The sequence below is a fragment of the Linepithema humile genome, chromosome 1 (genome assembly GCF_040581485.1).
Source record: "Linepithema humile isolate Giens D197 chromosome 1, Lhum_UNIL_v1.0, whole genome shotgun sequence".
Classification (NCBI taxonomy): domain Eukaryota; kingdom Metazoa; phylum Arthropoda; class Insecta; order Hymenoptera; family Formicidae; genus Linepithema; species Linepithema humile.
The window spans coordinates 15,015,394-15,029,774 of NC_090128.1; the positions used below are offsets into that span (position 1 = coordinate 15,015,394).

The 14,381-nt window shown below is 34.8% G+C and overlaps 1 protein-coding gene across 1 annotated transcript; it reads right to left on the reverse strand.

Annotated features, from left to right (window-relative positions):
* LOC136997501 (uncharacterized) lies at positions 1-3,375 on the reverse strand. The gene has a single exon (XM_067348408.1). It carries the CDS (start codon positions 2,437-2,439, stop codon positions 1,456-1,458), a length of 984 nt encoding a protein of 327 aa, XP_067204509.1. The 5' UTR covers positions 2,440-3,375; the 3' UTR covers positions 1-1,455.
* Positions 3,376-14,381: the final 11,006 nt, after the last annotated feature.

Sequence of the window (14,381 nt, forward strand, 5' to 3'; positions counted from 1 at the left end):
TTTTATTTCTTTCAATGTTACTTTTATTTCTTTCAATGTAATTCGCGGGACTCGAATTAGACTTAATAAGTCTTACCGCAATATATGTCGTCGTCTTTCACAATTCTTTCGCGTCTACGCGTATATAAGGGATCGTGTATGAGGACACGTCCGACTTTGACGAGAGCTACCTTTCGAGTGAGTACTTTTAAGAGGACCGTGTATGAGGACACGTCCGACTTCGACGAGAGTAAGTTTTCGAGTGACGCTATAGTGGGGGCCCGCGCAACTGCAAAACTCTCCCGGGCGCGTCTAGTGGTGGGGGTCCCTTAGGCTAGTCCCCAACTTATGGCATGGCTCATGCATGCGTTACATAGAGGGTGTACTCATACTACCCTTTCAATTAATTACGGCATGATTTATGCATGCTTTACCTAGAGTGTGCACTCACACTATACTTTTAATTAATTCTTTCTTAGATCATAGAAAGAAGTCGAGACATATATGGGCGACTCCAAGTGTAATTCGATTTTCATTCTTTCATTATTCCTTTATAATGTTAATAATTTTAACAATCATATTGTTGCACAATGGTGCAGGTATACTTATAATTAATTATTCCTTATGGCTTTAAACGATTTTTAACAATGGTTTCGCTTATCGAAAATTATAAAGTCAGTCATAAATGAACTAAATGGTTTTCCTTAATTGTTAATAATAATTTGTTTATAAAAATTTTTATAAATAAACAAATTTTTAAAAATCTTAAAATTTTTACATTTTTTTATTTTTTGTAAATTAAACATTTTTTGTAAACAAACTTTAAAATTTTCTAATTTTTTGTTTTTACACCTTTGAACATATTTTCATAAACAAATTTTTGAAAAACTTAAAATCTTTAAATTTTTCAAATTTTCAAAAATAAAACATTTTGTAAACAAAAGTTGAATTTTTCTAACTTTTCATTTTTTATTCTTTAAACATACTTCCACAACCTTTTTCTAACTTTTCATTTTTCATTCTTTAAACATACTTTCACAACCTTTTTCTAACTTTTCATTTTTCATTCTTTAAACATACTTTCACAACCTTTTTCTAACTTTTCATTTTTCATTCTTTAAACATACTTTCACAACCTTTTTCTAACTTTTCATTTTTCATTCTTTAAACATACTTTCACAACCTTTTTCGACTTTTCATTTTTCATTCTTTAAACATACTTTCACAACCTTTTTCTAACTTTTCATTTTTTATTCTTTAAACATACTTTCACAACCTTTTTCTAACTTTTCATTTTTCATTCTTTAAACATACTTTCACAACCTTTGAAGCAAAAATGTTTTTCTAACTCTTTTTCACCTTAGTTAAAAATTAAAAAAAAAATTTTTTCACATTTTGTGTTTATAAACAAATAAAATTGGCGGGACGTTACAATTCCCCCCTAAAAATAAAATGTCGGACCATGTTCCGGCATTTTTAAACATTACTTAAGTAAGTACGTAACTTAGAGTAGTTTATAGTAGTATCATTATCGTTACTTGCATTTTCTTCTTTTTCGGGTGCTGATGCTTCCATTGGATCTCTTTGTGGTTGTAGTTCCTTGCTTTCTGGGTCTGCTTTTTCCTTGGATTGCTCTCCGTTTGGTGATCGTGCCAGATGTAGGAGTAAATGTGTGACGGATGACCATACTGCTCCGAGCAGGTGAAGGCTCCATCCGTAGACTGTGTGTAATGCGTATCCATGGATTATTGTATCGAATACTAACATGATCAATCGAAAGATGAGGATGATTCCCAGCACTCCTGCGCTGATTGATCCGAAATTGGTGAATCCTTTCCAAATCTTTTTACCAGTGCTTTCTGCTATTCTTTCCAGGGCTTTTTCGTCTAGTAAATTGTTTATATCAAAACTACCTGGTGGAACATATTGTCCCATTGCTCCTTTTGCCAAAGTATTTAGCATAGATGGTTTTTCTACGGGGAACATGATATGATTGCGGAGTCTATCTAGATCATTGCTGGTATAGATTCCGCTCGTTGCTAATGACGTAGGGCTGACGTATTTCCACGTAGGCTTGGTTAATGGCTGAATTATGGGCGGCGGTAGAGTTTCTATCGGCCGCTGGTTTAAACGGAACCAAGTAGCGTGTATTTTGTACAAGGCTGGTAAAAGTTCGTTGCACTCGCGCACTGTTCCACTTTTCGTTATTATTCTGGATCTTGGGAGCATAAACATTGATTTATTGTTATAGTTTATCGGTAATTCGTTATAACAGTGTTCGGTATGTCTTATTTTACACTCTACCGGTACGCACTTGATAAGGTGTATTATTTCTCCTGCTGTAACTGCAGTGTAACCCGGGGCTTTCATTATTCTAGAAGCCATTTCGTCGGGTGCGATGCTCGCGAGCGAGAGCGCGTTTTGTAATATCTGTCGCTCGAGGGCACACTTTTGTTCCATTATGTCGCGGTATAGTCTGTTTAACTAAGTTTTTATATGTTTTTCCACGTACACAAATTTGGAATTTACATAGGAAAATATGTCAAGATTGTCCACGGATATTCGTGTTTTGGATTTAAACGACTTTCCTTTTTTGGTTTCTAGGATTAATAACTTTGGGTGCTCGGTATGATAGAGTTTGTAACCGCACAGCATTTTTTCGTCAGTTTTTGTCAAGGCAAACGTTGTGTCTTCGGTGGTGACAGTATAAATAATTGGTCCTCTGTGGTCCATTTCGTCTCTTGGTTTGAGGCGTGCTGCGATTCCTTCGTATAATATATCGTATCTGTCGAAATGACAGTTGTCTGAGGGCACGGATGTCCAGAAGGTTTCTCCTCCTTTAGTGTCCATACATCCTCCGGTTTCGAAATTGCAGTGAGTTCCTGACGGAAGTATGAGTGTATTTGTTGATCGTTTGACTGCTGCTTCGAAGGTAAGTAAGGTGATCCTGACGGCGGCTTGGACAACTGCGTTATCCCAGGTACCTTGGCCGTCGGTATACTGTGTACCTGTACAACGTCCATCCATTGTTATGGATCCTGCCATTGTAATACTGTGATGGGAAGTTTGATTTTTTTTAATTCTGTCTATGATCGCGGTTCCAATCTGGATTACACCGGTCTCATGTAGTCGTTTACATCCGTATTGACCCACTTCTTGTATATAGGCCTTTCTTCCGTTTTGCACTACCGATATGTGAGAATGCATCCCACAGTAATATATAGTTTTATCGACGTCAATTCGGCACTGTATCACATCGGTTTTATCAAAGTCTGAGATTTGGAGTAACTGGATGTATGTTTCTTCTTTTATTGGTTCGATGTCGTCTACGTTGCATTCTCCTATATCGTTTAATGACAGAGTCGTTATATTTAGTCCTGCTCCGGCACAGTCATATCCGATTAAACCATTAACCGGGATGATCGTAATCACAAGAATAAGTGTGAGGGAACCCATCCTTGCTGCTTGAAGTCTTCCTTGCTTCTGGCTGCTCGCACGTTTGCACCACATTTATATGTGAAGCACGTTTTCTTTTACACAACTTGAGTTTATTTTTATGCACAGTTTTGTAACGATTTCCTCCTAAATCTATTTTTATATTATTATTTCTTAATATTTCTACTATAACGTAGGGTCCTATATATTGGTCGGGTAACTTATCTTTTAGCGGTTCTTTTAATAAGTAAACATAATCTCCAATCTTAAAATTAACTATATTTAAACCTTTGTCATAATAATATTTTGATCGTTCCTTAGCGGCTATTAAATTCGTTTTTGCATGTTCCTGTGTTTCCCTTAATTTGTGAAATAAATTCGTAATATATTGTATGTAACTTTCGTTACTCATGTCCATAGGTGGTGGATCACTAGTGGGTATACGGGCTACACGTCCGAATACTAATTCATGTGGAGTGAACTTAGTTCCCTCGTGTACACAGGTATTATATGAAAACGAAGCTAATTTCAGATATTTATCCCAATTGTTTCGGTTCGTGAATTGCTTTAAATATTCCCACAACACGTGGTGAGATCGTTCAACCGAACCGTTTGACTGAGGACGATAAGCGGAAGTCTTATATTGGGAAATTTTAAATTTCTTCGCAATTAAACGCATAAGGCTGTTTATAAAGTGTGAGCCTTGATCCGTTAGTACTGCCTTAGGAGACCCATAAATGCAAATAAAATCGTTAGTTAAAGCGTCGGCGACTTGTATCGCAGAGGCTTCTTTTAATGGTATTGCCACGCAATATTTCGTCAGTAGATCTTGAATAGTTAGTATGTATCTGTTGTTGGAATTTGTGGTGGGCAGAGGGCCCATTATGTCCATTGAAATTTTATCAAAAGCGCGATCAGGAGTGTCTGTAATTATCATTGGCTGTTTGGTTTTGACTCTCACTAATTTTTTTAATTGACATTCGTGACAATTATTTATGAATTGCTCAATATCTTTCTTTAAATACGGCCAATGGTAATTATTTCTTATTCTATTAAAGGTCTTAGTAATGCCTTTATGTCCTCCCACGGCATTACTATGATATTCTTTTATAATGTCTTGTCGTTTGTTAACATCTGGTATTCTAATATAATTTTCGCATACATAGATTTTGACAGATAGGCCGGTGAACACCTTTTGAATATAAGTTTTTACGTCTAACCATTCAATTTCTGCAACGCTACTTTTACATATAGAGATGGCATCTAAACCGAGTTCTACAACTACGTCCAACAGAGAATGAATGGCTTCTTTGAATATAATTATGTCGGTTGTTTGGCTCGATTTTTCTTTTATATTAAGTATTATTATTTGTTGCTTAGCTATACTCGTTACCCTTGCTCGACCTACACATTGGCTTGATAAATTTATATATCATGGTTTTTATTTAACAAATGGGCGCCTTCATCGCATGGTTCGCCCTTGGAAGTTGCGAAAATAACCAAATGTTCCTTTCGCATAAGGAAGTTATCGTTCACATATATCAGTTCAGGTTTCTTTAGTTCATATCGCGGGTTTACTTCATCAAAGATTTCTGATTCACAATTCTCGTTACTGCTGCTGGAAGTCCCAGTCGTCAATTCGTCGTTATTATTTTCATCATTGGATATAATAGAAGGCGCGCTATGTATGGATGATGAGTCGTCGTCAGCTTTGTCGGTTGTGTTATCATGAAGTCGGCTTTTTTGCGCTATGATATCATTGTCGGGGTCCATGAAAGGCTCCGTATCTGTTTGTTGGTCGTTATCTGAGAATTCTGCATCATCCTTTCCTCTGAGAATTGATTGCAGCGTATCTTTTGTTGCGAAAGAATTTTTCTTCGTAGCGTAATCAAATATTAATTCGTCGGAATCGCTATCGTTGTTATAAATTAGTATCTTAGGTGACTCTACTGTGACAGGATTTCGAGATAGTGCGTCGGCGTTTACATTAGTTTTACCGGCCTTATATATTACATCATATTCGTACTCCGTTAGTTTGAGACGCCATCGCAGTAATCTCGAAGTCGGATCTTTTACTGAATGTAGCCAAGTGAGTGGCTTATGATCGGTTACCAAGAGAAACTTTCTACCATATATATAGGGTCTGAAATAATGTGTACAATAAACGATTGCTAATAATTCCTTTTCTATGGTAGAATAATTTTTCTCGGCTGGGTTTAATAATCGTGAAGTGTATGCAATAGGTAGGTCCTTTCCGACAGGGCCTTGACTTAATATTCCTCCAATAGCATAATCAGAGGCGTCGGTCGTAATAACGAAAGGTTTCGTATAATCCGGGTATTGTAATAATGGTTTAGAGCATAGTAAATCTCTCAAAGTTACAAATGCATTCTGTTGCTCATCTTGCCATTTAAAAACGTTGTCTTTTTTTAATAAATCAGTCATTGGTTTCGCGATTTTAGAGAAATTTTGAATGAACCGTCTATAGTATCCGGCTAAACCGAGGAATTGTTTTATGTTTTTAGGATTTCGCGGGATCGGAAATTCTTTCACGGCTCTGATTTTTTCTGGGTTTGGCTTTACACCATTTTCTCCGATTATGTGACCCAAATAAACTACTTTTTTTCTTAAAAATTCACATTTATCAGGTTGTAATTTCAAGTTTGCTGTTCTTAATCTTTCCGCTAATTTATTAAATTTTATTTCATGTTTGCGTAATGAACTAGCGTAAATTACTATATCGTCTAAATATACGAACAATTCATTTCCTTGAAGGCCTGTAAGAATTTGGTCCATTAGTCTTTGAAATGTAGCTGGAGCGTTTTTTAAGCCGAAAGGCATCCTGTTAAACTGATAATATGGTATGGAGTGGAGAATGCCGTTTTTGGTGCATCGTTTTCATGCATAGGGATTTGGTGAAACCCGGAAGCGAGATCGAAAATGCTAAAATATTTTGCGCTTCCCAGTTGGTCTAAAATTTCATTTATATTAGGGAGTGGGTAGGCGTCTCCGATAGTTTTTTCATTCAAAGCGCGGTAATCGATTACCATACGCCATCGTTTATTGCCTTTGGAATCGGGTTTTTTCGGTACTACCCATAATGGTGAATTGAAAGGTGAGTTTGAGGGCTGTATTATATTATTCTGCAGTAAGTCTGTGACTTGTTTATTGATCTCTTCTTTATGTAATGGGGGAAAACGATATTGTTTAATATTGATCGGTTGTTCGTTAGTTGTGTGAATTCTGTGTAAAATTTTATCAGTAAATGTTAATTTGTCGTTGGGTAATTGAAATAAATCTGCATGTTTTATTACTAAATTTTTCACGTGTATTTTTTCTTCTTTATTGAAATGGTCAACGCGTAGGTTTTCTTTTATTTGATCGGTTCTGTTATTAATTTCATTTTCATTGGTTATTTCTCCTGATAATAATAGAATTTCCCTTTCAGTAAATATGTCAGTTAAATCGAAACAGTCTGATTCTATTTCCGACTTGTTCGTATTTTCGTGTTGTTTCAACGAAACATTTGCTTGTTTAGTGTGAGAATCGTGAATTTTGGAAGTACTTGGTGTGGGTATGATTTTGTCAGGAGGATCGATTGGAATTTGAGATTTTGATTGCGGGGTTTTCTTATTTTTGCGTATCTTATTGATTTTTTTTCGTCCGGAATTCCTTATTTCTGGTCCGGTATCTGAATTGAGATCGTTGTTATCCTGCAATTCTGGATTTGATGACTCGTCGCTTTCCGTTGAGCTGGTTTCGGATGAGTCTCGTATGTCTATTAATTTCACCGTCGGGATGGTGAGGGCCACATCATCGTTGTTTGTATTTGTTGCATACAAGTAGGCACGTCCATTACGGTTGTGCACATAAGCATTTCCTACGAAAATTCCATTACGTGAGAGAAGGGAGGGCACATATCCGGATTTTACTTCCGGGTTTGCAACCTTTACATAAAATGTGGCGCGTGATCTAGCGGGGATAATTATTTTATTTGGTTCAGCAAAGGAGATCTCTATGCCGGCCCATATAATACATTTTTTTTCGAAGTCGATTCTAGATGCTTTTTGTAAGAAATCATGGCCTAATATGCCATCTTGCGTGATCGGAAAATCATTGCTTACTACATGAAACGTGACGGGATTTTCAAATATTATTAATTCAATTGTTCCTATGGTGGTTACTTTAGATTCCGTTATACCTCTCAACTGTGTTTGATGATTATAATCAATGGGAAAACCTGGGAGTATATTTTTTTTTTTATAACGTTTAGTCGCGCCCCGGTATCTATCATGAAATTAGTTGTATCCCGTAATCCATTTACTTCTAAGTTAATATTAGGTTCTTGTACAATCGTGTTTGGATGTAATACTGATATTTGATTTTTCATGTCTTCGGGTTGTTGATTGTATTTATTGGGCGCATTCGATTTGAAGGATCCGCCCGAGTTGCGTCCATTTTCCTCGAGAGATCTATTCCGTTTCTCTGCTGTTTGAAATTTTCAAGACGTTGTTTCGTCCAGCAGGTGTCAATTAAATGTCCAGGTTTTTTACAATAATCGCATTTCTTTTCGTATGTTTGGTTTCTTTGTGTCTTATATTCTTCCTGACCATGGTTTAGCTGTCTAGGCGCACGGTAATTGTTCTGTAGTGGATTAAATAATTTAGGTGCGGGATAGCTATTCGATTGTTGGTTAAATTGCCTGGGTGCGGAAAATTTGTTGGGCGTTTCCGTTGATCTTTTTTCGAACATTGTTCTGTTATTATATGCGGATCTGTTGAATCTTGATCTATCGAGTTCTATGCGGCTCGAAATTTCTTGCGCCTCTCTATAGGCTACATTTGGATTTTCTCGGGCGTTCAATGAAAATTGTAGTCGATACTCGGAAGGCAATCCTTCACAGAACGAAGTTGCGATGAACTTGTCTGTTTCTTCGGCGAGGTCTCTGTCGCGATTCGCATATTTACGTCTTTCTCCCTCGATGATATTTGACCTCAAGTCTTTTACTCTTCTGATGTATTCCATGATGTGTTCATTGGGCTTCAAATAGATGTTGCTCAGTTCTCTTCGATATTGGTCTAGAGTTTTCCTAGAGCCAAAAGCTACAGTTAATAAATCAATTAATTGTTCCACGTTGCAACAGGGTTCGTCTTCCACTGCCACTAACGCTCTTCCTTTTAGTTTATTGCATAGTAATTGGACTAAATTTCTTTCCGATGACGGGGGAATAATTTCTTTTGCTCTGTTGCAAGCTCTTGCAAATTGTGAAACTGTCATATTATATCCATCATATATTGAGACGGTTTCTAACGCTTCTCTAAATGTTACTCGCGGTGTTTGTATTTCGTCTGGAAATACAGGCATTGGTTCTGGCGTATTACAATGATATCTATTAGGTTTCAATAAATTGTGGATTGTATTCAGGATATTGTTGTCGGGTTTTTAATTCTTGGAGATTTCGTTTTAAACTATTGATTTCATCCATTAAGGCATCTTGCGTTTGTTCTCTGTTAGGTTCTATGAGTTGTCGCCTCGCAAATTCTTCTTCTCGTTTTTCCAACATTTCTCGTCTTTCCTCCATTTCTCGCTCCTTTCTTCGTTTTTCTTCATTAAAAGCTTCTTTTTCTTTTGTTAATCTATTTCCTTGCTCCGTAATATGCCCTTTCAGAAAATCTAAGTCGGCTTTATTCATGTTTTCTAAGGATTGATTTGTAGCTTTGCTACTGCTGCGCGTTTCCATCTTATCCTTTTTATCCATGGCTACCTTTTGCTTCAATCAAGTGGGATGTATTTGTGCGTCACCTTCGCAATCTTGATAACTGCCACTTATCAGAGTGGAGTGGGATTCCGCGTTACTTCCACACTTTAATATTTTATTTTATAGAGGCCTCGGGCTCAATTATTTCTTCGTAATTTTATTATAACTTCTGACCGTCCTTCTGACGATTCTAAGGATGAGTGTTTTCCACCTTTCACATAATTCTATTATTTTCTCTTTTCCTTTTCCTCCTTTTTTTTTCTGTAGCAACACTGCATAGATTCTCAAGGCTTCTTCAAGGCGTCTGATCGTTTTATAACGATACAAAGGTGAGCGAATCCCACCGCTGTCACCAGTTTTTTTGTTATCTGGTGACACTTTTGCGGTGGGTATTTATTAATTTCTTTTCTTTGTTACGTTCTGTTTAGGTTCCGCGGTTTATTGAACTGGGAGTATGGAAAATGGAGGAGAAAAATTAATTGAAGGGGGAACAGACCGCTCTATGGTGAGTAATAGAATTATTATAAATATATATATATATATGTATTTTTAGTGCCTAAGTGTCAACAAGCGGGGCCGAGCGGAAACCTGTACGCTTAGTTAACGCAAAGGGCGCTATGAAAGGTCCTTTTTTTTTAAACAGGACGCTAATCGCGCAGGGCGCTTGTGAAAATGAAGGGCCCTGGTTGATCCGGTGCAGTCGTTGATTGCACAGGGTGACAATAGATAAGGAAGAACCTTGGTTGATCTGCCGCTAATATGATAAGGTAAGTATTTTAATTTATAATTATAAGGGGGGTAGCATGGCGTCTTATTTCTGTTTCTTGATAATCATTTAATTAATTTATTATTTTTGTTTCAGCTCAAGACTAGTGTAGGTAATAGAAGATGGCGATTGGGAAACAATAACCTATGGATAAGAAACAGGTTTAAAGTTTTTTATTCATTGTAGAATAAAAAAAAATAAAAAAAAAGAAAAAGATACAAGGTATTAGACATAGAACCTTAATCTAGAGAAAAAGAAAGAAAAGAAAAGAAAACTACAATAGCTTTGTATAGTGTGAACATAATAATAATTAGTTATAATTGTGCAAGAAAAATAATAATAAAGAAAAAGTGATGTGATTTATAAAGTAACTTAACTATTTCGTGTAGTACGTAAAAATAACTATACTAATTTATCGACAAAAGAAAATAGCTTCATTGCATTGACAAAATAACATAATTAAAGATTAACATAACGTTTTAGACCAAATATAATAAGAAAAATAAACAAAATACTTTGGTTGAAATATCACAATTTGATAGTGGAACTCTCTTATTAATAACTTAATCTATGGTAATCAAAAGTGGTTGCGGAACTAATTTGAAGCGGAAAAAGACAACCTCGTTTGATATAATTCGAGGGAGAACCTTTATAAATTTACGCTCTAACACCACGGTAGACGCTTGAGAAGAAGCATCTGAGTCGTATTCTAACTCGAGTGATGGAGGTTCCTCTGGTCTAGAGAGAGACCTCTGCTCAAAAATGGCGGCTTTAGATCCGACCGTTAAATTCCCTAGGGAATTATCCCTATCAAGAGCTGCGAGCAACGATTCCTGCCCTAATTCGGACGTAAAATGTTCGATCTCCGAGATAGCTGGAGGACTAAACTGGAATTTAATGTCTTCTTAGGGATTTATATCTTCCTTTTCAATTGGAATGAGAAATTCCAATATAGACCGTTGTGAAAAATCGAGTTCAGAAAGCAGCCCGTATCTTAACCGTTTCAATTGGACAGCCTTCCCCGAGCGTCGGGAGCGCGACATCTAAGAATATCCATTGTAGTCAATAAAGAATCCACGTTAATTAAATTGAATCTGATACCATTTGTTAGTTATATCTTGTTAATTTATTAATACCTATTTCTTTTATTTGTTTCAGGAAGAGCCGGCAGACGTCCAACTGAAGATCATCGTAAGAAAACGCGGATGAGGTAAGTATCAATTTAATTGTTATTATTTATATACTAATCTTTATTTATTTTTATTTTAGGTACTACTACGATGGAGTCCCAGGTAAGTATATTGTTTATTGATGGTCATTAACCATTTATTATATTTGTTTCAGGTCCAAATCTTCGGAGGAACCAAATCTTATCGCTTCCAGATAAGTATAAGATAATTGTGAAATAACGTTAATTAATAAAGTTTTATTTACGAAGTTAATAAATTAATTGATTGTTTAGACTACCCTTATGAAGATTATTAATAGCTGACTCTAGATTGATTATTAGTTTCCTTGATTTTTCATTAATAAGCGTCTAGGGAAAATCTAGTGATTTCCTAGAGATTGGTTATTAAGCGATATCTCAGTTATAAATAATAGATTTGATATTTAACACAGATGAGAGGATTACTGAATGTTTGTTGAAAAAATAGTATAGTTAGTTAATATAAAATTAATTGTTAAACATAGATTTATTAATAATTTCGTTTGCTGCGAATTAGATTGTTACGCGGGAAGCGGTAGAGGTGACAAGAGAGCTCTTGTCGATACTTGCATAAAATAGTTATTTAATTATTTAAATAATGTTATTATTTGTTTAATAAATTCATCATTCTCTTAGGCATAGCAGAATGAAAGCGAGATTTTAGTTATAAGCGAGATATTATAAGTTAATTATAAGGACGTTTGTAATTAGTAATAATTATATAGTTCCGTGTAATAAATTAGTTAAGAGATAAATAAATTAAGCTGGCGTTAGGATTTATTAATTAAATCATTATTGGCATGTATAGTCAATTGTTATTAAAGCATTTGTGCATATAGTGATATGGTAAAAGTATTTTAATTAATAATAAATGGATAATGTGTATATATAGATTATGGTAGAGAGAGAGATGGTGAGCACGGTAATTGTGACAACGCCCTATGGGAGGCGCTAAGGATAGTGAGTTTTAGAACGCTCTATGAGAAGCGCTCAGGGAAGTGAGTTTTAGAACGCTCTATGGGAAGCGCTCAAGGAGGGGAGGGAAAAGCTCTGCTGTTACACGTTATCAACCTAATTATTAATTAATGTTATAGTTATAAATTATAAAATGTAATATTTTGGTTACCAGGATTTGTTGACTAGTAATGCCGTAAATAAAAGAATAATTATTATTCGGAATTGCGCGTGAATGAAACTGCTTTGCGTATTTGTTTATTAATTATCATATAAGTTATCCGTTAATTCAATGTATAATCCACTTGAGATATATTCGTAATTATTAATAACATTTATTAGACTCAAGCACTTCTTATTTGTTTAGTTAATTCAAAGTTGTGTTATTTATTACTATTTTTGTTTGAAAGAAAGTTAATTAAGAAAAGCACTCGTAGAAGCTATTATTTAAACAATCTAAAGCGTTAGTGTGATAGTGGTTAGAAATTGATGTTATAAATAATATTTTGTGCGACTTACTTTGGTTGCAGTATTTGGATTACTGTTTAACCTTTTTGTTACTAACAATCCTTCGTGTAGTATATCGGTGGAGACTTGTGATTGTTATAATTGTTTAAAGTTTATTTAACACCACGTTACTTTATTGTTCAAAGGCACTGAGGCTCACACTTTATTTTATTTACTTATACAATCTTTTATTCAAGTTTAACAATTAAGAGGCGGAAGGCCAACTTGCACGTGGTGACTGGTTTATAGGTTAACTTCGTTTCTCTAAGTCTCAGTTCTCTATGTGGCACAGGTTAAGAAGTCGTAGAAGCAGTCTAAGTGTAGAAGTGTAGTAGAAGTCTTGGCGATGATGGTCGCTTATATAGCGGCTATCCCTTCTCTCTTGACTTGCGCATTGGGCATCGTATGATCCATCGCGTGATCTGTACATTCCTTTCGGATGAGATCATTGAGTCACACCTGTATTTACATTCGTACAGTCTGAGATGAAAGTTAGGTTAGATTACAGGTGCTGCTAAAAGCTTTTAGTTCTGGTTACTTTTCGTTGTCACTAGCAGTCGAGCATAGATTAGTATAACAGTGAAATCGTGCTACATGTTATTTCAGGCTTCGGATTTCTATCGTTTAATTTTATAATTCCGACGCAACTGATCGTTGTTTTTCTTCCTTATCTAACTTATTAATAACATTATTAGTGATTTGTTTAAACAATTAAATATTATGTCGTAGTTAGTACAATTTTGTAATTATTTTATAATAGAGATACTTATTTATTGTTGTTATCGTTATTGTTATAGTTTTAACTGAATGTTTATTTATAATTATTATAAAAAGCAAAGTTTAAAATTTTACCGTGTATACCAGAGTAGGAAAAATGTAGAGAGTAGAGTATGGTGACTTTAGGTGGAGTCGCCATACGTAACATCTTTCTTAGAAATTCTGTAAGGCGACTTTCAGGGCGTTTGACCGTCTTTCTGACGATCTTAAAGGTGAGCGGATCCCACCGCTGTCACCAGTTTTTATGTCACGTCCCGTGCTAACAGAACGCACAAATTTTGTACGATCCCAGGAGCAAGAGGCCCTTGTCGCTTGCACGATGGTTACCCGTCTCCCGGACACTATGAAGTGAGTTTTAGCCGCTGTCACCAGATTTTTGATGGTTTACTCCTGTAGGTGGTCACTTCCAAAGTCGCGGGCCAACTGATTCTGCAGATGGTGTTCGGTCTTTGGAGGATATGGATGTGTTTTCCACAGGTTGAAATAAATATCTCAATCTTTTACAAATAGTTACTCATTTTTTTTATTCATCTTATCCTTCCCTTTTTCCCTTTTCTTTAATACGCTAATGAACGCTAATAAAATCTTAAAAATTTATCTATTTAATAAAAATTATTGTTTACAAAAAAAAATTATTTAATAAAAATAATTGTTTACAAAAAAAAATTATTTAATAAAAATTATTGTTTACAAAAAAATTATTTAACAAAATTATTGTTTAAAAAAAAAATTATTTAATAAAAATTATTGTTTAAAAAAAAAATTATTTAATAAAAATTATTGTTTACAAAAAAATTATTTAACAAAATTATTGTTTACAAAAAAAAATTATTTAATAAAAATTATTGTTTACAAAAAAAATTATTTAATAAAAATTTTTGTTAAAAAAAAAATTATTTAATAAAAATTATTGTTTACAAAAAAAAATTATTTAATAAAAATTATTAATACTTAAAATTTATTCAAGAGGAAACTTAGCAATAATTTAAAATTACTTT